Source organism: Protomyctophum bolini, assembly GCF_963924005.1.
Source record: "Protomyctophum bolini genome assembly, chromosome: 3".
Classification (NCBI taxonomy): Eukaryota; Metazoa; Chordata; class Actinopteri; order Myctophiformes; family Myctophidae; genus Protomyctophum; species Protomyctophum bolini.
Genome location: NC_137864.1, coordinates 50,343,898 through 50,369,150, shown reverse-complemented (window position 1 = coordinate 50,369,150; position 25,253 = coordinate 50,343,898). Strand labels below are relative to the sequence as shown.

Here is a 25,253-nt window from a genome sequence, read left to right as displayed (position 1 = left end):
CAGAGTAGAAAACTATCCGAGAGAAACCTCTTAAGCATTCATTCAAGATTCATTATCTGTGCCTTTTCTTGTAACCTTTTTTTCCTTATATAAATTGGAACACTGAAACTTCACCGACAACTCCTGTCAAGTCCTTTCGAAATAATAACTACATTAGTATCAAGCTCTTTACAGTCATTATTTCATTTAACGTTTTTTTTTTCCTCAACTTTGAAGGACTTTATTATCCAACATGTTTTTGATACATTTAACAAAAACAATATATATTTGTAAACATTTACAGCATTTTCCCATGGACAATTTTAATTATGCCATGGACCAGGCACCTGTATGTTAATACAATTATAAGTAGTACATCCATGGACCACTAGTATATTAATACAATATATATATATACTAGTACATCTGCAGTATATGTATACTATGTATGTATATAGCATGTATATGCTGTACTAACAAGTAGTACAGCATAAAGTTCATAAACACAATCCGAGCAGTATACATACATCATGCAGGAGGGGACTGGCAGTGTATAGTGGTGGAAAGACAGTACTCAAATGTTTTTACTTAGGAAAAAGTAGCAATTCTGCGATGTAGAAATACTCTAAATGTACTTAACCCATTCTGACCGGGAACCCATTTTGGTGTTAGCGTCATGTTATGCTTTAGCTATTGAAAAATAGCAGATCTACAAGCTCATAGCGCGCCACCGAGTGGCGCGCTACGAGCTTGTAGGTCTGCTATTTTTTTTAAATCGAAGAGCGACTGACATTTTTAGAATCTGATCTCAGGTCAGAATGGGTTAATCAGACCAGTGTAGTGTCCAGTGGAAACCTCGTATGAATCTGATCTCAGATCAGAATGGGTTAAAGTACTAATTATGCAGTACAAAATTTGCATCTGAGATGTCAGTGGAGTAGAAGTACAAGTATTGGAAAATTGGAACTACTCAAGTAAAGTACAAACTACAAATACCTCAAAATTGTACTTAAGTAACAGTACTTAAGTAAATGTACATAGTTACTTTACACCACTGAAGACTGTAGTTTTGGAATGTTAGAGAAAGTTAGAGATTGCAGCTTTGAAGCTTAGAACATGAACATGACCGCCCAATGCATTCTATACCCTGGATGGAGCTGTGCTAGCAGACAGCGATAGGTCCACCGGTGGAGATGGGGGTGAAGACAGTGGGAGGATGTGCTAGCAGACAGCTAGGTCCACCGGTGGAGACGGGGGTGAAGACAGTGGGAGGATGTGCTAGCAGACAGCTAGGTCCACCGGTGGAGACGGGGGTGAAGACAGTGGGAGGATGGCGAGAGAAATGAAGGAGGGGTGGGGGTGGTTGGTGGTAGGGTCACGGTGAGAGAAAGGTGGAGGAAGGAAGGATGGATGGAGTGCTAAAGGAGACAGGAGAGTTTAGGGAGAGGGGGAAACAAAACACGTCAACAAGATGGTGAGACGAGAAGGTTATGCTTATGATGTGCCGATGTGTGCTTGAGGTGAGTTCACAGGTGGATTAGTGGAAAGATGGGATGAAGAAAATGTATCATTACAGTATGTTAACCACTTAAACCCTATATGGTGAAGGGGAGTGCGTTTTGTATCATTACAGTATGTTAACCACTTAAACCCTATATGGTGAAGGGGAGTGATGCGTTTTCTGTTATTGCCGGGAAAGCTTTTGCTGAATTTGTCGTCGTCAGTTCGTCGATCGGCTGTTTTCTACGAAGGTTTCCCCACATGCTACGGGGAAACGGATGCTGGGATTTAAGTGGTTAAAAAGACACTTAAACCCTATATACTTGGTTGATTGGTGTCCCTACTTAGGGCTACTGGGTTTTCTTCAGGGGGGCAGTCAGACAGATTTTTTGTGAAGCCACTAAGGAAATGAAAGTTCATATAATGGCCTGTTGTGGCACTATCATTGGGCTCAAAAAAACCCATAGCCGCATAAAAGTCCATGTATTTGGGCCCAACTTCACCTAGACTGTATTACCTTAATAAACATGGTCATGAATACTTTTTGCTTCCAGTCACTAGTTTAAAGTCTCATTTCTAATCATAATATTCTTTTTGGAAAATGATGGCCCCATTTATAAAAAAAATTACCATAAAGTCGCGCATGTTCTGAGGGGCGTGGCTACCGTTACAGTTCATGAACGGGATCCCCCACCCACTCGAGTCAAAATAAAAACCAACGAAGAAGAAGGGGGGAAGTCCCGCCTCGTTGTCTGGGCCAGCCAATGGCCAAACTGGGCTCAAACGGATCTTGAAAGATGGCGACTTACAGTGCAAGGGATTTCAGGCTTCATTTTACATTCATGTTAGACCCGGGGAACGCTTTGTCCATATTTTTTACAGTCTATGGTTTTCTTCTATTTTAATTTCACCGAAAATAGCCGATCTATAAGCTCCACAACATGATGCGCCCAAACGTGTTTTTGAGATTGTAGACCGGATATTCGTCGCAGTATATAGGAGTCAAAGTAGTCAGGAGTCAAAGCATATACAGTAGGACTCAAGTGGTAGCAGGGCAGGTTACATGGAGTGTAATGCAGAAAATGAAGTCGACACTATAGGGGCTCCATCTTACGCCACCCTTATCCCTTATCCCTAAACTAATTTGCCATTTTTTTACTATTTTGAAAAACATTTTAAAATAGTTCAACTAGCCGATCTACATCGAGACATTGTGAGCTTGTAGATCGGCCACATGAACCATTTTAAAAGGTTTTTTTTAAATAGTAAAAAATGGCAAATTAGTTTAGGGATAAGGGTTAAGATATAGCCCTATAGGACTGGTATTCAGGTGTTCATTTCAGTTTGACACATGTGTTATATTATAATATATGTGGGGTGGTAATGTACTCACTGTACACATGTACCGGTATGTGTAAACCCTGTGTATGCATGCCAGTATGTACTGAATGTGCATGTGTGTGTGTGTGTGTGTGTGTGTGTGTGTGTGTGTGTGTGTGTGTGTGTGTGTGTGTGTGTGTGTGTGTGTGTGTGTGTGTGTGTGTGTGTGTGTGTGTGTGTGTGTGTGTGTGTGTGTGTGTGTGTGTGTGTGTGTGTCATATACCTGCGATGTCACAGAGCTCGGCATCGCTGGCGTTGGCCAAGGCTTCCTCCAGCTCTGGCTCCAGAGTCACGTTCTCCATGATGGGATCCACCATCTTCTTTGGTATAAACGCTTTACCTACGATGACAACAGAAAACAAACACACACAGTTACACACACATACAGTTACACACACACACACACACACACACACACACACACACACACACACACACAGTTACACACACATACAGTTACACACACATACAGTGCTACAACAACCACTCCTGGAGACTGATATTGTCCTTCTAATCTGCGGGGGGGGGAAATAAATGAAATACAGCATAATGAAATGTACAGTAATTGGCAAAACACAGTTATCTCACGCATTAGAAGGACAATATCAGTCACCAGAACCAACAAGGACAGGTGTTTTCAATGAGTCATTCAACATGGTTAAAATAAAGTTTGAAGTTACAGATCAAATATCTAAATACTGAATAGAGCAACTTTAACCCATTTTGGGGGCGGGAACCCCTTTTGGTGTTTTAAACATTATGTTGGCACGCTTTCCCCTAAATTGCTATTTTGGTCACACACATTTGGGAAGGCGCAGAGTGGAGTTTAAAAGCACCCGTAAGACGCAATGCCAAATTAGTTTGGTTTATCGGCACACACTGCGCACCTGCAGTGGAGATGTCCATATTCTCCTACGCATCTCTTTGTAATTTTCCTATAATCAGCAGACGTGAGTGTCCATTGTGTTTATATAATTGTCTAGTCAAGGAAGTTATTTGGCTTGTGCCAGGCATTGTGCGTGATTCCATTTGCTTGTTCAGTTTCATCACCCCATATGCAAATGGGGTTGAGCAGCTGTTCAAGTGCTGTTCAAGGCAGCAGCGCATCACTCTTCCATGGGCTATGAGCATAGCCGTAAAGGCTATGAAGCGATATAGCACTGGGCATAACGGACAAGGGATAATGGATCTCTTAAAGGCAATGGCATGTGGCACCGTGATTGGTTTCATTATTGTAATAACGCCCAAACCACACCTATGCATAATGTAACGGGTAGCGGAGGTGTTTTAGAGATTTAGGCAGGTGACCAAAACAGCCACTTTAGTGGTGGAACACCCCTTCCCCAATGCTAAATCCCCAATTCTAAAACGGTTAGTCCCAATACTTGATTCTGATTGGCTGGTTACTGTCACATTTCACCGATAACCCACACCTTCAATCACTTTACATCAATCCCAGCTGATTCCGCAACTCTGTAGCTGTACTGGGGAAGGGGAGAGCTTGATTGTCTTACAAACCCATGCCGTGCGGACGCCTAAGCACCGCCGACTCATATGACTGTGAATGTGTGGTTCCAGGCAGCCCCGTAAAGACATCAAGCGCTATTCTCCCGTCAGATAGCCTATTTGCCGAGCAAAACAAGGAAGTGATGTGGCTCGCTCTGGTGGCGCAAAGCGTAGCTACTTTTGTGAATTTAATAGTTTTATTATAATATTGCTATATGTTTGTAACCGTTTTAGAAAAGCAAATAGGCCCCAGCTTACCGGGTATTTTACAATGGCTGGGAGTGTAGAAGACCCTCTTGCGCGCCTCCCAGCCATTGTAAAATACCCGGTAACCTGAGACCTCTCGTGGATTATTGCTTTAATAGTGGCTTTAGAAAGCTCGGACGAAAATGGAGCCTAGAGTTACAGACCTGTAAGTGTCCGTTTGGAAACCCCTCAAGGAACTCAGAGGGTCCCTGGACCCCACTTTGAGAACCACTGTCCCAGATTTGCTTAAATTACATGCCGATGTCGGAAGTAAAAAATGTTTTTTTTCCGGTACATGATCTTCTTTTTCCTTTCGGCTGTTCCTTTCAGGGGTCGCCACAGCGAATCATCTGCCTCCGTCTCACCCTGTTCTCTGCCTGCTCTTCTTTCAGAAAAACCTCATGTCCTCTTTCACTACATCCATAAATCTCCTCTTTGGTCTTCCTCTATAGGCTTCCTGCCTGGCAGTTCCAACCTCAACATCCTTCTACCGATAATATTATAGTCACTATCCCACCTCTGTACGTGTCCAAAGCATCTCAGTAGTCTGGCCTCTCTGGCTTTATCTCCAAAACATCTGACATGCGCTGCTGTCCCTCTGATGTACTCCTTCCTGATCCTATCCTATCCATCCTTGTTACTCCCAGAGAGAACCTCAACATTTTAGTCTCTGCTACCTCCAGCTATGCTTCCTGTCTTTTCTTCAGTGCAACTGTCTCTAAACCATACAACATAGCTGGTCTCACCACCGTCTTGTACAACTTCCCTTTCATTCTTGCTGATACTTTCCTATCACACCTGACACGTTTCTCCACCTGTTCCAACCTGCTTGCGCTCACTTCTTCAATCTTCACCTCTTTTCCACACTCTAGTCTACATTATATCAGTACATCTCTAATCTATAATCATGATGCATCGATGCAGTGTTGATTTAGACTAAAACTATGGTTACAAATGTTTGGCGATTACCTTAGTTATTTCACGGGCAAAAACTGAATAAAACCGAAATAATAATTAAGCTAGGATGAATACAAAGTACAAACTATGACTAAATATAATTTGACAATAAAAACAATGTTAGGGAGGGTCGCAGAAATGACTTCTGAAACCTTGAGGTATCACATGATGTCATGGAGAACCCTGGCCTGTCGTCACCGCGTCTGACTGACTAGAGCGTGTGTGTGTGTGTGTGTGTGTGTGTGTGTGTGTGTGTGGGGGGGGGGGTCTGCCCCTAAAGTTCAGCCAAACATAATATGCTACATCCTGTCATCAGCCTAAATAATGCCACACAGGCAGGCAGGCAGGCAGGCAGGCAGGCAGGCAGGCAGGCAGGCAGGCAGGCAGGCAGGCAGGCAGGCAGGCAGGCAGGCAGGCAGGCAGGCAGGCAGACAGACAGAAAGTCCAGCAGAGAGTGAAAGACAGACAGGATAGGATAGACAAAGAGAAGAACAAAATGTCACCATAATATGGTATATCAATTAATATTATAAAGAAAGTTTGTGGAATATGAATATGCTTTGAGATTACATTCTAGTATTTATGGATTCTGCTATTCAGGTGTAATTATGTTTTAGGTCCCATGGTGCAATACATGCAATAGTGACATGTCTAATGCGGTGGTTCTCAAATCTCATCCTGGGGGTCGCGACTGTGTGCTCCATACAGAAGCCAGTCAAGACTCAATCCTTCGGGGCGCCCCCTGGCCTAGCGGTCCAGGCGCATCATGCCACATACAGGCTCTGGCCTGACAGCACGTTGCGTGTTTGAGTCCCGTTCATGACGACCTTTGCTGCATGTCTCTCCCCTTCTTCCTCTCTCCCTCTTTCCTGTCAGTCTTTACTTGATCTTCCTGTTACAGTAAGATCTATCTGAAAAGGTACCACACACCTGACCTGATACCACACAGTACAGTTACAGTACTGTTCTGTTACAGTACAGTACAGTACTGTTACAGTAAGATCTATCTAAAAAAGTACCACACACCTGACCTGATACCACACCACAAGTACCGTCGGCCTTGAGAAACAACGTGGGTCAGAACATTGAGCCAGCCAAAAGGTTTGAGAACCACTGGTCTAATGTCAGGGTTTCCAAACTTTTCAGGCCACGGCTGCCCAAAATAATCATATTTGAACCGGGGACCCCCCCCCCCCCCCCCCCCCCACCCTGACAATTTAGTTTGACTCAGTTCCACAGATAAACATTGTGAAAATAGCCAAACTACAAGCTCACAAGAGCTATTTTCATAATGTTTACCAGGCTATTTCTTATGTCATATTTAAGGGTCGTAAAATCATTCAATTGTCCCTTTAGAATTGTGCAGATACCCAGTATACACTCACCTAGTATATTGTACTGATTTATTTACTGTTGAGAAACCAATGTTGCACATTCATTATTAAGCTAATCATCCGGGGATCCCCCAAAACCAGTGCTGGACTTGGACCTTTTGGGATCACAGCAGACAGAGCTTCTAGGGTTTCAACAAGAGATGCCTGGTATCTGTCACCCTTCATCACACCCCACTCTGTGCATTGGATCGCCCTCCTGCAAACACCACAACATGTGCTTGTAAGGATACCCAGCCAAGCCAGAGGCACCGTGGACGATACAAACCCATTGGGCTCCATTTTCCTTCTGAATATTCTATTTGGGGATTTAGCAGTGGGGAAGGGGTGTTCCCCCACTAAAGTTGGTATTTTGGTTACCTGTCTATATCCCTAAAACACCTCCGTTACCCGTTACATTATGTATAGGTGTGGTTTGGGCGTTACGATAATTAACCCAATCACCGTGCCACGTGCCATTGCCTTTAAGAGATCCCTTATCCGTTGCCCGTTATGCCCAGTTCTATATTGCTTCATAGCCTTACGGTCTATCGCCCATGGAAGAGTGATGTGTTGCTGCCTTGAAAAGTTGGGTAAAACGGATTAAACCCCATTCGCTGCGCTATGGGGTGATGAAACTGAACGAGCAAATGGAATGGTGCAGACGTGCACGCCGCACAATGCCTGGCAGAAGCCAAATAACTTCTTTGACTATACAATATTACAGTTATATAAACACAATGGACACAAGGAAGTGCCAGTCACTCACTTCAGCTGATTATAGGGAAATGACAAAGAGATGCATAGGAGAATAAGGAGAGGTGACGCAGCCTGACTCCGTGGACATCTCCATTGCAGGCGCACAGACGCAGTGTGTGCCGCTACTGTATACCAAACTAATTTGGCATTACGGCTTTACGGGTGCTTTTAAACTCCACTATGCGCCTTCCCAAATGTGTGTGACCAAAATAGTAATTTAGGGGAAAGCGTGCCAACGCGCCCATGTCATGCCATGTGTCAGCATAATGGATAGCGGGTGACGCTGGACCAAAATACCATTAAGGGACAGAGCAAGCTCCTATAGGGCCTACCAAAATCTCCCGGAGGGGGCGTTAACATATTTGTCACGTGGTAGCGGCCGCCATTTTCGCAGGCATTTCTGCTTTGTTTACATTCAGCGACCATCCGTTTGCGTTCTAATTTTAAAACACCAGAGGGAGTTCAACGCTCGTTCCTGGCGACAACACAGTGAGCCAACACCAGGATGGAAAAGAAAAAACGTTGGCCTCTACATACCTTGCTTACAAGGACAAGCTTAACTTTGAGGAAAAGGAGCGTTACCTGAACAAAATCAAGGATATTGACGGTCTCGACCCCTATGAACACACTGACTGAACAGAGGATTCGATCTTCTATCACCACTAATGCGACTACATTTAATGCTTGTCCTTGTAAGGTATATGTCTATAATTTTTCGGGCAGCGGCTGACTTGCGTGCCACGTCATGGGTAATGGCGGAGACGAAAATGGAGCCCTTAGTACTACTACTTACTAGTACTAGTACTAGTACTACTTAATACTATCCACGGTGGTGGGCAGGACCCTGTGCCACCCGTGAGCCCGAGCTCTTTCTCCCTCTCTTACTTCTACTTTCACTATCACCATTTTGTTTCTCTCTCTTTCTTTCTCTCTTCCTCCCCTTCTTTCTTCCTCTCTTCCTCTCTTTCTTTCTTTCTTTCTTTCTTCCTCTCTTTCTTCATTCCCTCCTACCCCCAACTGTTTTCACATACAGCCTATGTCTTGATCAATTCGATACATTGGACCACAATGGAAACAAGCCCCCAGGGCTTTTTGTGTGCATTGCTTTTAGCATTATTGTATAACTGTACCTCTGTACCTTTTGACAAACTGTTAATAAAGTATTGAATCAAAAACCTCTCTTCTCTCCAGTAAAGGGCACCAGATCTTCTTTGTCAGGATGCTCTTTGGCTTGTTTCTCCAGGTGAGCCAGCAGGTTGTCTCTCTGGAACATTCCGGTAGGAGACTTCTTGGTCTGGTCCTTCTGCCTCATGCCCGCTGGCAACAACGCATTCTACCATTGGATGAGCAAAGAAAAACAACATATTGTTTGTTAGCAATTTATAATGCATAATTTATAATGCAACTTACAATAAACACGGTAATAATCACATCACTGTAAATAGAATTCAGAGCAGTGTAGTGTAGTGTAGTGTAGTGTAGTTACAGGGCAAGAGAGGGGTGTCCGATTAGCCTGACACTGAATTTTCATTTCGTTTCACTCCATACTTTAAATAGCATAGCATGTGACGTAGGGGTTTTTCTCATGATTCTGAATCCATTCCAAGCAATAGTTTTGCACGAAAAACACTCCTTGGACTAAAAACGGAATCACAAATGTGAGGTCATCACTATTTGGGCAAGTGGCTATGGTCGAATTTAGATCAAGGAGTGTTTTTCATGCAAAACCAAAAGAAACTTCTAAAGCCATCAGGGACGTCGGAATCAGAATCACAGATTTACAGATCATGTAAAACAGTGTGGCTTTTTCTTCTTCTTCTTTGTGCAAGCTGAGCTCCATCATTTATTTTGGGGGTTCTATGCCTTTAATGACAGGACACTGAGGACAGTAGGCTGACAGGGAATGGGGAGTGACACGCAGCAAAGGTTGCAGGGCTCAGGATTCGAACCAGGGGGGCAGTCAGACAGATATTTTGTGAAGCCACTAAGGAAATGAAAGTTCATATAATGGTCTGTTGTGGCGCTGTCATTGGGCTCAAAAAAACCCATAGCCCCATAGAAGTCCATGTATTTGGGCCCAACTTCACCTAGACTGTATTACCTTAATAAACATGGTCATGAATACTTTTTGCTTCCAGTCACTAGTTTAAAGTCTCATTTCTAATGTCATAATATTCTTTTTGGAAAATTATGGTCCCATTTATAAACCATAAAGTTGCGCATGTTCTGAGGGGCGTGGCTACCGTTACAGTCTATGAACGGGATCCCCCACCCACTCGAGTCAAAATAAAAACCAACAAAGAAGAAGGGGGAAAGTCCCGCCTCGTTGTCTGGGCCAGCCAATGGGCCAGCTGGGCCCAAACGGATCTAGAAAGATGGCGACTTCCAGTGCAAGGACTGACAGGCTTAGGCTTCATTTTATGTTCATGTTAGACCCGCGGAACGCTTTGTCCATATTTTTTACAGTCTATGATTCGAACCCACGACACACTGCCTACTAGGTGCCTGGTCCGCCATGCCAACGGCCCTGCAGGCCATGATGTGTAATTTAATACTCATCATGGCTGACTGTGCTGTTGATACAATGAGGCCAGTATCTGCCCATGATCAGATTGAATACATAACAACCGTTAAAACACTGTTACCTCACTCACTCCTGCCTTTTGTTTTCAGTGAGTTTTGACTTTATTTAGATTTGGAGCACAGTAGAGACACAAGGCAGAGAGAGACGTACAACACAGGTCTGTAGACGGAATCTGATTCTGTGGTTGACGTACTATCCTGTCGGCACACCCCCGAGTCCCGACTGACTTGGTTTACATTGGGTTTTATTGGGCTTGACAACTGGTTTTTCTCCATATGCTGTTTGGGCATTTTGTCCATTTTGGAGGTGGTCATGTTCTAAAAACTGTTAAATGAAGTCCAACTTGACAGAGAGAGGTTTGCCAGACCTCCAGAGTTATTCTTATACCTACAGAGACAGGGCTCTCACAAGTGCTACTTATAGCTTCATATCTTATCTCCCCTCTCACCGCTCTCTCTCTCTCTCTCTCTCTCTCTCTCTCTCTCTCTCTCTCTCTCTCTCTCTACACAGTATCTCTGATTCTGTCTCTCTCCCCCTCAGCTCGCTCGCTCTCTCAATCTCTATCCATTTTACCCCAGCCTCCCTCTCTCTCTCTCTCTCTCTCTCTCTCTCTCTCTCTCTCTCCCTGTGGTGACGGCTATGAATAACAAACGAATTCTGAAAACCTGACAGGCAGTCGACAGCAACACTCTCCTTCAAATTTTTGTTCAATCAGCGTGCGGCTGTCTGACGGATCAGTGCAGTGCGGTCTCCTTTATTTTTACAGATCAGCTGGAAGGCTTTCCCCTCTCTCTATCTCTCTCTCTCTCTCTCTCTCTCTCTCCCTCACTTAGCACCTATAGCAGTGGTCTTTAAGCGTCCATGTGACATGATATTTATAGTACAGACTAGAGCAGGGTTTCTAGTTCCTAGGGTGCCACAGAATGCCTTGATAATATTTGGAAATTAATTAATATCACTTCAATGTAACCACTTAAACCCTCTACACTTAAACCCTCTATACTTAAACCCTCTATACTTAAACCCTCTATACTTAAACCCTCTATACTTCGCAAGACAGACCACCAAACCTCTTGGGGTACAAGTGGATAAACGTATAAAAGTTATTTTCAATCTGTCATAAAGGAATTAAACTACTACGTAGTACTACTTACGTACCGTAATATGGCATGAATAAGGTTCTATAAAGTAACAAAGTAATTCAGGGGGTGCCTTAGATGAAAAAGTTTGGGAACCACTGTACTAGAGTATACTGTACATACAGTATCTATCAATCAACCATTCATGGACAAAGTAATCAAGCCAAGTGCTGGTCAAATATTACTCAACCACAAGTGAACGTGGCAGAGTCACATTTCGACTGTGCTTTTAAGCGTAAGTGCTTAATTCATGTTGTACTTTTTCCTCTTCCTAGAAATGTAGTGGAGTGTGAAAGTATCCAAAAGTAGGCCTACATATACTCCAAGTACAAATAGCATGATGTGACGCGTTGTGAGCTTGTTGCTCCGCTATTTAAAAAAAAGAAATTAAACGTACAAAATAAATGTACGGTTTACTGCTGGATTCAGCATAATGCACCATCATCACAGTCACAACAAGTAATACTGTAACCGTATAACTTTTAATTAGTAATAACCAAATAACTCCTCGCCCACGGATGCTGAAAAGACTACGTACTTCAAAACAACGAAGCACCGGAGGTTATTATGGTAATGCCTTTAAATGCCTTTAATATTGGTTAAACACTTTAACAACAACACATCTTCTCTTATGGGGGTCGCTGGCACGGAACATTTTCAGATGTGACTGCCACAAAAGGCACAAAAGACGGAATACGACTATGTCCCTATCGGTGCGCTCTGCACTGTCCAGAGCCCCGACTATGTCCCTATCGGTGCGCTCTGCACTGTCCAGAGCCCCGACTATGTCCCTATCGGTGCGCTCTGCACTGTCCAGAGCCCCGACTATGTCCCTATCGGTGCGCTCTGCACTGTCCAGAGCCCCGACTATGTCCCTATCGGTGCGCTCTGCACTGTCCAGAGCCCCGACTATGTCCCTATCGGTGCGCTCTGCACTGTCCAGAGCCCCGACTATGTCCCTATCGGTGCGCTCTGCACTGTCCAGAGCCCGGGCTATGTCCCTATCGGTGCGCTCTGCACTGTCCAGAGCCCCGACTATGTCCCTATCGGTGCGCTCTGCACTGTCCAGAGCCCCGACTATGTCCCTATCGGTGCGCTCTGCACTGTCCAGAGCCCCGACTATGTCCCTATCGGTGCGCTCTGCACTGTCCAGAGCCCCGACTATGTCCCTATCGGTGCGCTCTGCACTGTCCAGAGCCCCGACTATGTCCCTATCGGTGCGCTCTGCACTGTCCAGAGCCCTGACTATGTCCCTATCGGTGCGCTCTGCACTGTCCAGAGCCCCGACTATGTCCCTATCGGTGCGCTCTGCACTGTCCAGAGCCCCGACTATGTCCCTATCGGTGCGCTCTGCACTGTCCAGAGCCCCGACTATGTCCCTATCGGTGCGCTCTGCACTGTCCAGAGCCCCGACTATGTCCCTATCGGTGCGCTCTGCACTGTCCAGAGCCCCGACTATGTCCCTATCGGTGCGCTCCGCACTGTCCAGAGCCCCGACTATGTCCCTATCGGTGCGCTCCGCACTGTCCAGAGCCCCGACTATGTCCCTATCGGTGCGCTCCGCACTGTCCAGAGCCCCGACTATGTCCCTATCGGTGCGCTCTGCACTGTCCAGAGCCCCGACTATGTCCCTATCGGTGCGCTCTGCACTGTCCAGAGCCCCGACTATGTCCCTATCGGTGCGCTCTGCACTGTCCAGAGCCCGGACTATGTCCCTATCGGTGCGCTCTGCACCGTCCAGAGCCCTGACTATGTCCCTATCGGTGCGCTCTGCACTGTCCAGAGCCCCGACTATGTCCCTATCGGTGCGCTCTGCACTGTCCAGAGCCCCGACTATGTCCCTATCGGTGCGCTCTGCACTGTCCAGAGCCCCGACTATGTCCCTATCGGTGCGCTCTGCACTGTCCAGAGCCCCGACTATGTCCCTATCGGTGCGCTCTGCACTGTCCAGAGCCCCGACTATGTCCCTATCGGTGCGCTCTGCACTGTCCAGAGCCCCGACTATGTCCCTATCGGTGCGCTCTGCACTGTCCAGAGCCCCGACTATGTCCCTATCGGTGCGCTCTGCACTGTCCAGAGCCCCGACTATGTCCCTATCGGTGCGCTCTGCACTGTCCAGAGCCTCGACTATGTCCCTATCGGTGCGCTCTGCACTGTCCAGAGCCCCGACTGTGTCCCTATCGGTGCGCTCTGCACTGTCCAGAGCCCCGACTATGTCCCTATCGGTGCGCTCTGCACTGTCCAGAGCCTCGACTATGTCCCTATCGGTGCGCTCTGCACTGTCCAGAGCCCCGACTATGTCCCTATCGGTGCGCTCTGCACTGTCCAGAGCCCGGGCACGGGCAGAGGTCTTTTTGGGGCGATTCTGGACAACCGTGGTGCACTTGGTGCATTTATAGATAGATAGAAGATAAGGGTCCATTTATTTGGTTTGCATTATTTAGCCGGGGACCACCTGGAACCCCCTCAAGGACCACTGATTGAGAACAACTGAATGAATGAATGAATGAATGAATGAACCAATCAGTAATGTACTACTCACATCAGGGTCCAGCTCCTCCAGTTCGTCCTCTAAGCGCTGTAACTCATCCTCTGACAGCTTCTTCAACAGCTCGTCCTCATCAATGTCTAAGTACTTCTCCATCTCCTTCTTCAGCTTCGACATGATGCCTATAGTTCACCTGCAAACGGCAGTGTCACCTTACTTACTTACGGCAGGAAATATACCGTATACGCAGTCAAATTTACTTTGTGACTCAGAAATTATGACTTTAGCTGTAAAGTACATTTACTGTACTTAATTACAATTTTGAGATATATTTTTTTAACTTACCGGAGTTTTCATTATGTTTACTTCTAAAACACTACACCACAGAAATATTGTACGTTTAGTCCACTACAATTATTTGAAAACTTTAGTTACTATAGTTACTGTCTGTCTGTCTGTCTGTCTGTCTGGGATTCAAATTATCGATTAATTCAATAATTGATAAGGGATAACCTTATCGATCAATATTTTTTTTTAACGAGAAAATCTTACTTTCCCTCAATAATGTCTAACATAAAAATATATTAAAAATATATTTTGTGCGTTCCTCGGCCACGCATGCACAGACAGCATTCATTGTTAACTGTTGAATAATTGAATAATTTCTTAACAGCGATTATTCGATTCTTAATTAATTGTTAATATCCCTACTGTCTGGCAGTCTGTCTGTCTGCAGGGACAAAAGGCTATGGACTTTGAATCGTTGTTTGGAGCCTAATTATAAATTCCCCATCGCCAGCCAAGTCTATGGAAGTTACGTTTGTTCAGGGCAATAAATGACAAGGTACACCATATACAAATATCTAGTAATAGTAATACATTAATTTAATTTTTAATTTCATTTTCTTTTACTTCATATTCTCACGGACACGAGAACATCAACATGCCCCTAAGAAATCTCGGGGCGCCCCTCACTTCACACAAGTGTGATTTTTTTTTTGCCCTCAACATGGTTGTACTGACCTCACTGACCTCCGGCCTACGAAGGAGAAGTCACTGGCGGTTGAGTTGAGTGCCTGGAAAGCCCCTGGGAACGGGAGAGACCTGGAGAAAAATAAAACAAATGGATAGAGTGAAGAGAGATTAATAGCATGGAATAGATTCCATGCAGCAAGCCATCTGACTGTACAGCCATCTCAAAGTGGGGTCTGGGTATGACATTTGTCTTAGCTTCTATTTCTAACCTATGTAATTCATATGTATACATGATTTTGTATGATCTTCTGATGTATTGTGATGTTTTTTTGCATTACTCGAAGACACTGAAAATGTGTTTCAGATCTACAGTACATGCTCACAACTCACTAAATCATGTGTGGGTTATCCCTGGCACAAAATATGTTCTGATGGGGTTCATGGGGCCAGAACGCCAGATAGATGCATATGAATCTTGACATGTAAACGGTTGAGAACCACTGCAGTACTATGACCCAGTAAAACCAGGAAAGCATCTGTGTCATTTTAGATTTTCTACAAGCTCTCAACGCTGTGATGTAACCAGGGGGGCAGTCAGACGGATATTTTGTGAAGCCACTAAGGAAATGAAAGTTCATATAATGGCCTGTTGTGGCGCTGTCACTGGACCCAGAAAAACCCATAGCCCCATAGAAGTCCATGTATTTTGGCCCAACTTCACCTAGACTGTATTACCTTAATAAACATGGTCATGAATACTTTTTGCTTCCAGTCTCATTTCTAATGTCATAATATTCTTTTTGGAAAATTATGGTCCCATTTATAAAAGAAATGACCATAAAGTCGCGCATGTTCTGAGGGGCGTGGCTACCGTTACAGTCTATGAACGGGATCCCCCACCCACTCGAGTCAAAATAAAAACCAACGAAGAAGAAGGGGGAAGTCCCGCCTCGTTGTCTGGGCCAGCCAATGGGCCAGCTGGCCTGAGCTGGGCCAAAACGGATCTAGAAAGATGGCGACTTCCATTGCAAGGACTGACAGGCTTCATTTTACGTTCACGTTAGACCCGCGGAACGCTTTGTCCATATTTTTTACAGTCTATGGATGTGACACGTTGTAGATTGGCTATTTTTCCTAAATGTATGCACCACCGCGTGTACCACGAAGTAGGGCATTAACTTAAACACCACACTTGAAGTGTGAAGTGAGGGACGCTCTTATCGTCATACATCATCATATATCACATTCCGTGCTCAGTCAATCAAATCATTGCTGTGGTAAAAACACACAAAGTTAGGCATAGGAGGTGCTATAGCGCCCATCAAAAATCACACTTGTATGAAGTGAGGGGCGCCCAGATGTTTGGGGGGCATATATTGATATTACCATGTCTGTGAAAAGTATATCGGCGAGATCACGTCTTACAATAATTTACCCTAAACAAACATTAAAGTCCATATAGATTTGGCTGGTACAAATTACATCATCATTTACACTAAACAAAAATTAAAGTGCATTAGACTTAAATGTTCAAAAAGGGGCGGAGGAGTTGAAACAAGGGTTGGAGATACCAGGTTTCTGTGCAACAGGAACTACAGTATACACCATTGCTGCTGCACTATCACTATGTATAAACGAAGTTGATATGGGCTGCTAAATGTTTTCTCTCACGTGCACATTACACATTACACAAAGGACTGTGATTCTAATACCTGCTGCTACATTATATCTGCCTCTACTTGCACAAGGGACTGTGAAATTCTACCTCATTTGTACTTCCTTTCCTTTGTTTCTTTCTGTATTCTCATGACAATTTTCGAAACTACAATTTACAATTTACAATTTAGGCATTTAGCAGACGCTCTTAATCCAGAGCGACTTAGGGTCGATTCATACTCCTATTTTAGAGCTGAATAAAAGTCGGTTCGGCGCTGTAGAGCCTACAATGTGACGTTGGTTATATTCACGGTGGTTATTTCCAGTTGTGCCGTCCATCATGTCCATACAGGGGCATTATTAACCCATTCTGACCTGAGATCAGATTCATACGAAGGTTTCCGCTAGACACACACTGGTCTGATTAACCCGTTCTGACCTGAGATCAGATTCTAAAAATGTCAGTCGTTCTTTCCGATTTTTCCAAAAATAGCAGACCTACAAGCTCGTAGCGCGCCACTCGGTGGCGCGCTATGAGCTTGTAGATCTGCTATTTTTCAATAGCTAAAGCATAACATGATGCCAACACCAAAATGGGTTCCCGTTCAGAATGGGTTAATGGGCCTTAGTTCCAGAGCGATATGTATGCAAACATGTACTACTTCTACTTCCTAAATGGACCATGAACATACGGTAACTACTAGTTAACTAAAGACAAAGTGTTCAACATGGACAGTAATTCGTGGAAACATTTGTTATTTTGTTTTGTTCCTACGTACTTGCACATGAATCCTGCACAGGGTCAAGCCATTCAATTATTTGTTCTAGTTCTTCTTGCACCGTGACCAGACATGCGGTTCCAGAACCAAACATGTACAACTGGGCTCAACTCCAGATAACGCTCAAGTCTGTGAGGAGAGGCTGAACTGACCTAGCCGAGCCAAACTGACCTAGCCAAGCCAAACAAACAAACAAACAAACAAACCTGGGGGCCTGGATTTAAAATGTTTCTTCTTTTCAGTAAAATAAGGTTATGTTGGCGTTTCTATTTCACTACAAGAGACAGACAAACACACAGACAGACACACAGACACACACACACACACACACGCGGAAACTGTAATATTACCAGAACAACCAACTATTCAAGTTTCCAAGGAAAGGAGCTGGGATCTTCGACTGCAAGAAGCCAAGTCAGTTTAAACACAACTTGTATTGAACTGTACTTCGCTGAACTGTACCCATTCTACAAACTGTTAATAACATTTTCAATCAATCAATGCCATTTCCATGAAGGCTTTTACATCTTCATGTATATATTCAAAGGTATGTTACATATTACAGACAGTCCCTGGACCGTATTGCTTCCAAACCTCTCAGGACTACATATACAGTAGTATACAGCTTATTAAAAATAAGCAAATAAAGTATCCTATAGTCTCCGACACTCATGTAGGCTACAGTACAGTTATAACAATATGGCATTTGTGCACTGCTGTCATTTAAAGGTAGGTTAAGTGATATAAGGTTAAAGCACAATATTCTGATAGTTATCATTGGTACAGACTAAATGGTAAATGGTGCATTTATATAGCGCCTTTATCCAAGGCGCTTTACATAGATTGTGCATTACATTCACCCATTCACACACACACACACATTCATACACCGATTGCGGCGGAAGCCATACAAGGTACCAACCAGCACATCAGGAGCAATTTGGGGTTCAGTGTCTTGCCCAAGGACACTTCCACATGTAGACAGTAGGAGCCGGGATTCGAACCGCCGACCCATGGATCATTGGACGACCTGCTCTACCGCCTGAGCCACAGTCGCAGTCACAGTCACAGTCAGACTCAGGTCACATTCTCACCAGAGAGCTTTGCTGCGATTAAAACGAATCCTGCTGCGCATTTTCAGAAAGTGCACTTCGTTTGACAGGTGTGAAGGCTCATTCGAATCCTAATGCGTATCAAAGAACCGCATTTTACTCCGAGCAAAAACGGGGGTTTCGCTTCGCTTCCAATCGCACTTGAATACGATTTGGTGCAGGTGTGAATGCAATCCGCAGTAAATAAAGGAAATGAAGCAAACAATGTGGCGGGTGAGGAGCTGAACACAGTTGGAGACGGAGAAGGCATATTTTACGCAGCGCAAAGATGTCCCGTTACCGTGGATAGACGTGGTCGGAGTACATTAATCAATTGCTTAAGAAAACACATAAAAACACTGCAGTGTATTATAGCCTACAGAATATTCTGTCTGTCTGTCTGTGCCGTAAACATGGAGCTGTCACTGTGTGGGGACTGGGGAGCAGGGACTTTCATCTCGACTTGTAAACTTGTAAACATTTTGCGCTGCTGTCTGTTATATCGGTGTGCTCAGCGCTGTGCCTGCATGCTCAAAAGTGCGTGGCGTGGCTGCTGCATGTATAGTGAGAGAGCGAGAGAGCTGGGGGGGGGGTCCAGTCCCAGACGGCACGACACATAAAAAAAAAAAAAAAAAAAAAAAAGGTTTATGAATGGAACACATTGATAAAGGTCCCCCCTGCTGCGTTTCCAATTGCTACGGATGACAGTGTGACAAACTGCAGCAAATTAAATATGCAAGAATCCCAAAATCTCCGCCCATACGCATGAGTCGATCGTATTAGGTGAGAATGTGACCTCAGAGTGTTTGTTCTGTAACAGTGGACTCCCTGCCGCTTCAGCTATTTGATGAACAGAAAATAAAATTTCAGGAAGGTGACAATCAGGAGAGCATACCCATTTATGAGATTCATTTTTACAGTGTTCTAGTAAAGTTCCAATTGTGTAATAGTAGTAATGTACAGTATTTGTTTCATCACATCCAATTACACTTGTTTAATCTATCTGGGTTCTTACCGAGTTCTCCATCCTGACTGGATAATGGATGTAATTGGTATCCTAACCTAAAATGCATTTTCTGTTTAATAAAGAGCTGGAGAGACATGGAGACTCCTGATACTGAACAAAGAAATATAGCAATGATTACTATCAGAATACAGTGCTGTTTTACACTTAACTAAAGAAAATAACTTATCCTTCCATTTAACACGTGACAATGGAAACTGTAACACAGTGCAGTACAACTAAATTAAGCTTTGTCAGTTTGAAGTGAAAATAGTAACTCGTCAGATCACCTCAATGTCAGTGATAACTTCTGCTAATGACGTTAATGGTTCAAGATGATTAGACGGTAGGTACTAATCTCTAGTAAAAATTTGACAGCACTGAATTGATATACTCGTCGTAGTAGGCTATATAAGTTAGGCTTCAATGCTTGCAAACCTCGGACCCAGCATTTGGAAAATGAAAACAAAAAATACATAAATTAAATCCATGCCCCCTTGTAGTGACTGATTGGTAGAATTTTGTGTTTTTTTTTTCTTGGACTGAAAATGTATAAACTCAACTAGATGTCATAAATCCTACTCAGGCACATCAGGGCAGATGCAGAAGAGAATACGTAATTTACAACCAGCTATTTGACCCGCAGGCGTGACTGCCAGGAGGACAGTAGATCTTGTGGGTACAAACACCAAAGCTCTTCCCAGTGGAAAACAGCTGAGGAAGAGAGAGACGCTTCTCTTTAGAGAGATTGGTACCAAAGCATGAGTGATTTAGAGCAGTGGTTCTGACATTGTTATATGTCAAGGACCTGCAAATGAATATGGATCTGCCCCATGGACCTCCATCTGAAAGTGTTCTGTGCCAGGAAGGAAGGATTGATGTTGTTAAAATGTTGTTGTGAGCTTGTAGACCGAATAATGTTGTTAAAGTGGTTAAACTGACTGTGATGCCAATTATATCAATTAATTTTGCTGAGACCCCCTGAAACCTCCTCAAGGACTCCACTTTGAGAAGCACCGTTTTAGAGCGATGAACAGAAACATGATGTGTGTACATGAAGGATTACAGTATGTCAAGGTATATTTCTAGGCATTATTGCAGTTCTAAATTAGAGCATCATAAGTAGATGTACTCAAGGACTTTACTGACCGATAATTGCAATTTTCAGGTACTTTTACTTTACTGGAGTACTTCCAATTGTCTATAGTCCAATACACCTCAGGGACAAATATTTTACTTTTATTCCACTCGAGTCCACTACAATCCTTTGTAGATTCTGATTATCATTACATACATTAACCATTTCAAACCTATTTAAACTTTGGCTATTTGAAAATAGCCGATCTGCTATTTTCAAAAGATTTCGTATACATTTTAGACATGTAGCCAATATACTCTGCATAATAAGTACTTTTACTTTTGGTACTATAAGTATATTTTGATGCCTATACTTTTACTCAAGCAACTTTTGATTTACTTGTAACAGTCTTTCTACGTTGCAGTATTGATACTTTTACTTAAGTACTTTTTTCCACCACTGATAATTAGGATGTCTTCTTTCTCAAACACAGTGGATTCAAATGTATAACATTAGGCCTGTATACTATGCTGTTAATTGCAGATTGTCTGGCCTGCCTTTGAACAAGTATGGACACTTAACTAAAACAGACACTACAGCACTTAGCCTACAGTCGTACTCGTATATCATGAGCTTGGTAATGAGAAGATCTGCTCCCTCTCAGAGTCCAGAAGTTGTTCTCCTTGCATTGTTTCTACAGGCCGTTAACAAAACCACATTGACCACATAATGTAAGCTGGGAGGCATACTATGATCCGACGGACCATTGGTTGTGAGTGGTTTGGACTGGAGACCTAATGGACCTGCTATATGCCTAAGATTTAGTCTCATCATAGATGTATTTTTATCGATTCTGACATTTAACAGCTATATTGTACAAAATGGCTAACCAAATAATTATGTATCTGTCTGAGTTAAATTAGCTTTGAGGATTTTACAGTAGGCTATTAAGAGATTGGGGTCCCAGAGATTAAACTGGGGGTCCTTGGAGGAATGAATGAAAACAAGGTTTGAGAAACACTGCTGTCATGAAAACAGTTTTCAAGTTTTGCTGAAGTATGATAATCTTTAAAGATATCAGTGTGGTCTTCACTCTTCCAGGGGTCATCATGCAAGCACGCATGCATGCATGGAAAAACACTCATACCATTCCGTTCAGATGTAGGTCATAGAATTGACACAACTGTTGCATCTCCCAGCATGCAGTTATGCTGCAGCTGTCACTGTAGGATTAGCCAGGCTATTTATTTGATTTGCTTTAAACACAAGTTAAATCTTAATTATATGCATCCAAAATGTCTATGTTATGTTGCGAGACATTTCATTCAGCCGTGCTTTAATTAAATCCCAAGCCATTTTATCATTAACTCGACATAAATAACTATAACTCACATTAACAATCGTGCTCACCATGTTTTCGCCTATAATAACATGAGAGCTGAACAGTCGTGTGTTTACCAGTTCATTTGCACATTTTATAGCCCTACTTTGCATCAACTTCAACGTACCTCCTCCAGTGCTTTTATCCCCCGGCGCTATTTATAGCCCGGAACGTCCTGCTTTGTGACAGCAACGAATACTTTGACCAGATATGGTTTCCTTTCTGATCGAGCCGCCCCGGCACTAGCACTCTTAACAGTCGGCGTCTGTTGTTAGCCAGCCGGAGAATGCAAAACTCGGCACAAAACTTTTTACTGCACAAAACCGTCCATGACACCCAGAGACTTGAGATAATATCCTTGAATGTGCTTAAGTCGCTCCGGAGACCCGCGTATGGTGGGAGCTTCTCTAACTAGTGCCTATACTACTGGGTTGTACTGTAGTCAGAGAGGCTGGCTGTTCTCTCCTCCCCCCCATCTCCTCTCCTCTCCTCTGGACCCCTCATCTCCTCCCCACCCCAGCCCTCATCCCCCCCTCCCCCCTATGGAAGCATAAAGCTGCCATAACTCAAAATGGCAAATACGAAAAGTCAATTGACAAAAAATAAATCTAAAATGCAAAAGCTTTTACATTTCATCTACAGGTGTGCTCATTCTATGACAGAATGAAAACGATGAATAAAAGATTAAATTTGATTTTACATTTTCAAAAAATGGTCGGCTAATTAGTGGACAATATCAAAATGCAAAATTGCAATTTTGAAAATTAAAATGAAAAAAGAGAAATGCTATGTTTAATCTTCAGGTCGCATTAACGCATTTGAGACAAAAATAAATCTAAAATGCAATGGTATTTACATTTCATCTCCAGGTGTGCTCATTCTATGACAGAATGAAAAAGCAAAAATCACATTGCTTTTTCATTTTCGAGTTGTAGGCCTACACTGCACAATGACTGACAGAATATAAATGGGTCCTTAGCTAAAGTGATGGCGTGGAAAAGTGACATCATAGGACAACACCGGAATAGGACTTGATATAGGAAAATCGTTAAACGCAGATGATGGGGCTCTGTGGAAGAGAGGGAGGGATGTACCAGTGTTTCCTGCAGGAAAAAGCTTTGGCATGGTGCTGGGCACGGGGGGGGCCGAACATTTTGATTAATTAATGTGATTAATTAATAATTATTAAGATTAATTTGTATTATTGCTCTTGTATTGCTATTGGAGGCACTGGGGAGACACTGCAGGCACAGGGGAGACAATGGGGAGGCACTGGGGAGGCAATGGGGAGACACTGGGGAGGCAATGGGGAGACACTGGGGAGGCACTGGGGAGACACTGGGGAGACACTGGGGAGGCACTGGGGAGACCAGTGCCGTCTCCAGGCACAAATCAGCAGGGGGGCATACTTTTTTCCAAAGGGGGCACTTAATAAGTTTGGGCACTTAATAAGTTAAGCAAATATTAAAGTACATTGTGTTATTGAACTACTATCAGTATAGTATAGTAAACTACATTAGATCAGATGCATTTGCATGTATTTTCTGTAAATTACTGTTTTTAGCATAGGTAGATCATATACTGTAGGGATTGGGGTTGCAAATTAGCCTTGGCTATAATGTACAACGCAACGGTTTCATGTTCACTAAAATGTTGGATTCATTATTTTTTACACATTATTAGTACTATTGACAACTAATTAGAGCAAATGTTCTAATCGATATGAAAACCACAGATCCATCTCGCTGCTCTATCAACAGATCCCACTGATGTATGTGCAGTACCTACCACCAGCAGTGGGAGGCAGCAACACGTCGAACAGGCCTATTCGAATATTTATGTATTTTCTTTTAAAACAAAACAAATCAAGTACATAGACTGTAAGGACAATGTAAGAGCCATTTGAGCCATGCATCTATTCTGTGCCGTCATTGATCCTGATTGGCGACTGGAATACGGACATGCATCGTAAGGAAGTGCCTGTGTTTAAATCGTTTAGTCGGCTCTGTGATCTGCATGGTTTCAGCCAGCTAATTACCCAACCCACAAGAGTGTGTGATTCTACTCAAACTGTCATTGATCTCATTCTGACCTCGGACAAATCCAGAATCTCCAAGAAAGGGGTTATTGTATGTGGGCTCAGTGATCATTTTATGATTTTCTGTACCCGCAAAATACAGAAACTAAAATTTGACTGTCACAAAACAGTCATATCTAGGGACCTCAAAACCTACTCTAGTGAGGCCTTTAACCTAGAACTGGAGAGACTGGATTGGTCCGATGTGCTCAGGAGCTCACTAGTCGAAGAAGCATGGCTTGGCTTTAAAACCAAATTTACAACAGTACTAAACAACATGGCTCCTCTGAGAACCATCAGGGTCAAAACCCGCTCGGAGCCATGGATGAATTCGGACATACTGACTGCAATGAAAGCCAGAGACAACAAATGCTCTGAACTTCTTAAATGCAAGTCCAAGCTAGCTAAGCGCTTCGACAGTGATCTCCAAACCAAACTGTGCATCCTTAAAACCCAATGTAACAAGCTAAGAAACGGTGTAATTGCCATGACCAAATCAGCCAAAAGTAACTTTATCAATGATAAAGCCGAGGAAATCAAAAACAATCCTCGGGAGCTCTGGAAGCTACTAAACAACCAACTAGGCTGTGGTCAGAAACTTAAAACCAGGTTTACTAACATAAACATCAAATCAAATAACACCCTCATCACTGACAAGGTTGATGTAGCCAATCACTTGAACATCTTCTTTACAAACATTGCAACAATGCTGGTTAACAAACTGCCCTCCCACTCTGGGCGTTTTGGTGTAGAGCACATCAAAGGCTTCTACAAAAACCTAGGTGTTTGTAAAGATGATTTTAAAATGACAATGGTAACAACTGAGGAGGTACTTAAGAAACTGAGTGCCCTCCAACCCCACAAGGCCACTGGCCATGACAATATTCCCTCCAAATTTCTCAGAGACTCAGCCATTTCCATAGCTCCAGTCATCACCCACATAGTTAACCTCTCCATCAAACAAGGACAGGTCCCCAGAGATTTTAAACTGGCCAAAGTAACCCCCCTGTACAAAAAAGGGAGCAAATTAGAACCCGGCAACTACCGCCCTATTTCTATTCTAAGCTCCATCTCGAAAGTGATGGAAAAAATAGTCTATGAACAGGTTGAAAAGTATCTTGCCACTAATAAATTGTTGTACGAGTTCCAATCTGGTTTCAGAACATCCCACTCCACTGACACATGCCTTCTCTATTTGAGCGACCACATCAAACACGAGGTGGATGCTGGAAAATACTGCGGCATGGTCATGCTGGACCTCCAAAAGGCTTTTGACACCGTGAACCACTCCATACTGGTTAACAA

The 25,253-nt window shown here is 43.5% G+C and overlaps 1 protein-coding gene across 6 annotated transcripts in view; it reads right to left on the bottom strand.

The window, feature by feature from the left end:
• Positions 1–22,333, bottom strand: part of tmod1 (tropomodulin 1) — a 39,150-nt gene extending 16,817 nt beyond the window's left edge. For 5 of the 6 annotated variants that reach the window (XM_080760616.1, XM_080760615.1, XM_080760613.1 and 2 more), the window contains exons 1-5: positions 21,999–22,333; positions 14,932–15,012; positions 13,963–14,101; positions 8,874–9,030; positions 3,083–3,199 (exon numbers count right to left, since the gene is read on the bottom strand). In XM_080760616.1, the coding sequence (XP_080616742.1) occupies positions 3,083–3,199; positions 8,874–9,030; positions 13,963–14,085 (397 nt within the window). In that variant the 5' untranslated portion in view covers positions 14,086–14,101; positions 14,932–15,012; positions 21,999–22,333. Of the gene's footprint in view, positions 1–3,082; positions 3,200–8,873; positions 9,031–13,962; positions 14,102–14,927; positions 15,013–21,998 lie in introns of all 6 variants that reach the window. The other variant, XM_080760614.1, reaches the window with a different exon arrangement.
• Between the last annotated feature and the right edge of the window lie 2,920 nt (positions 22,334–25,253).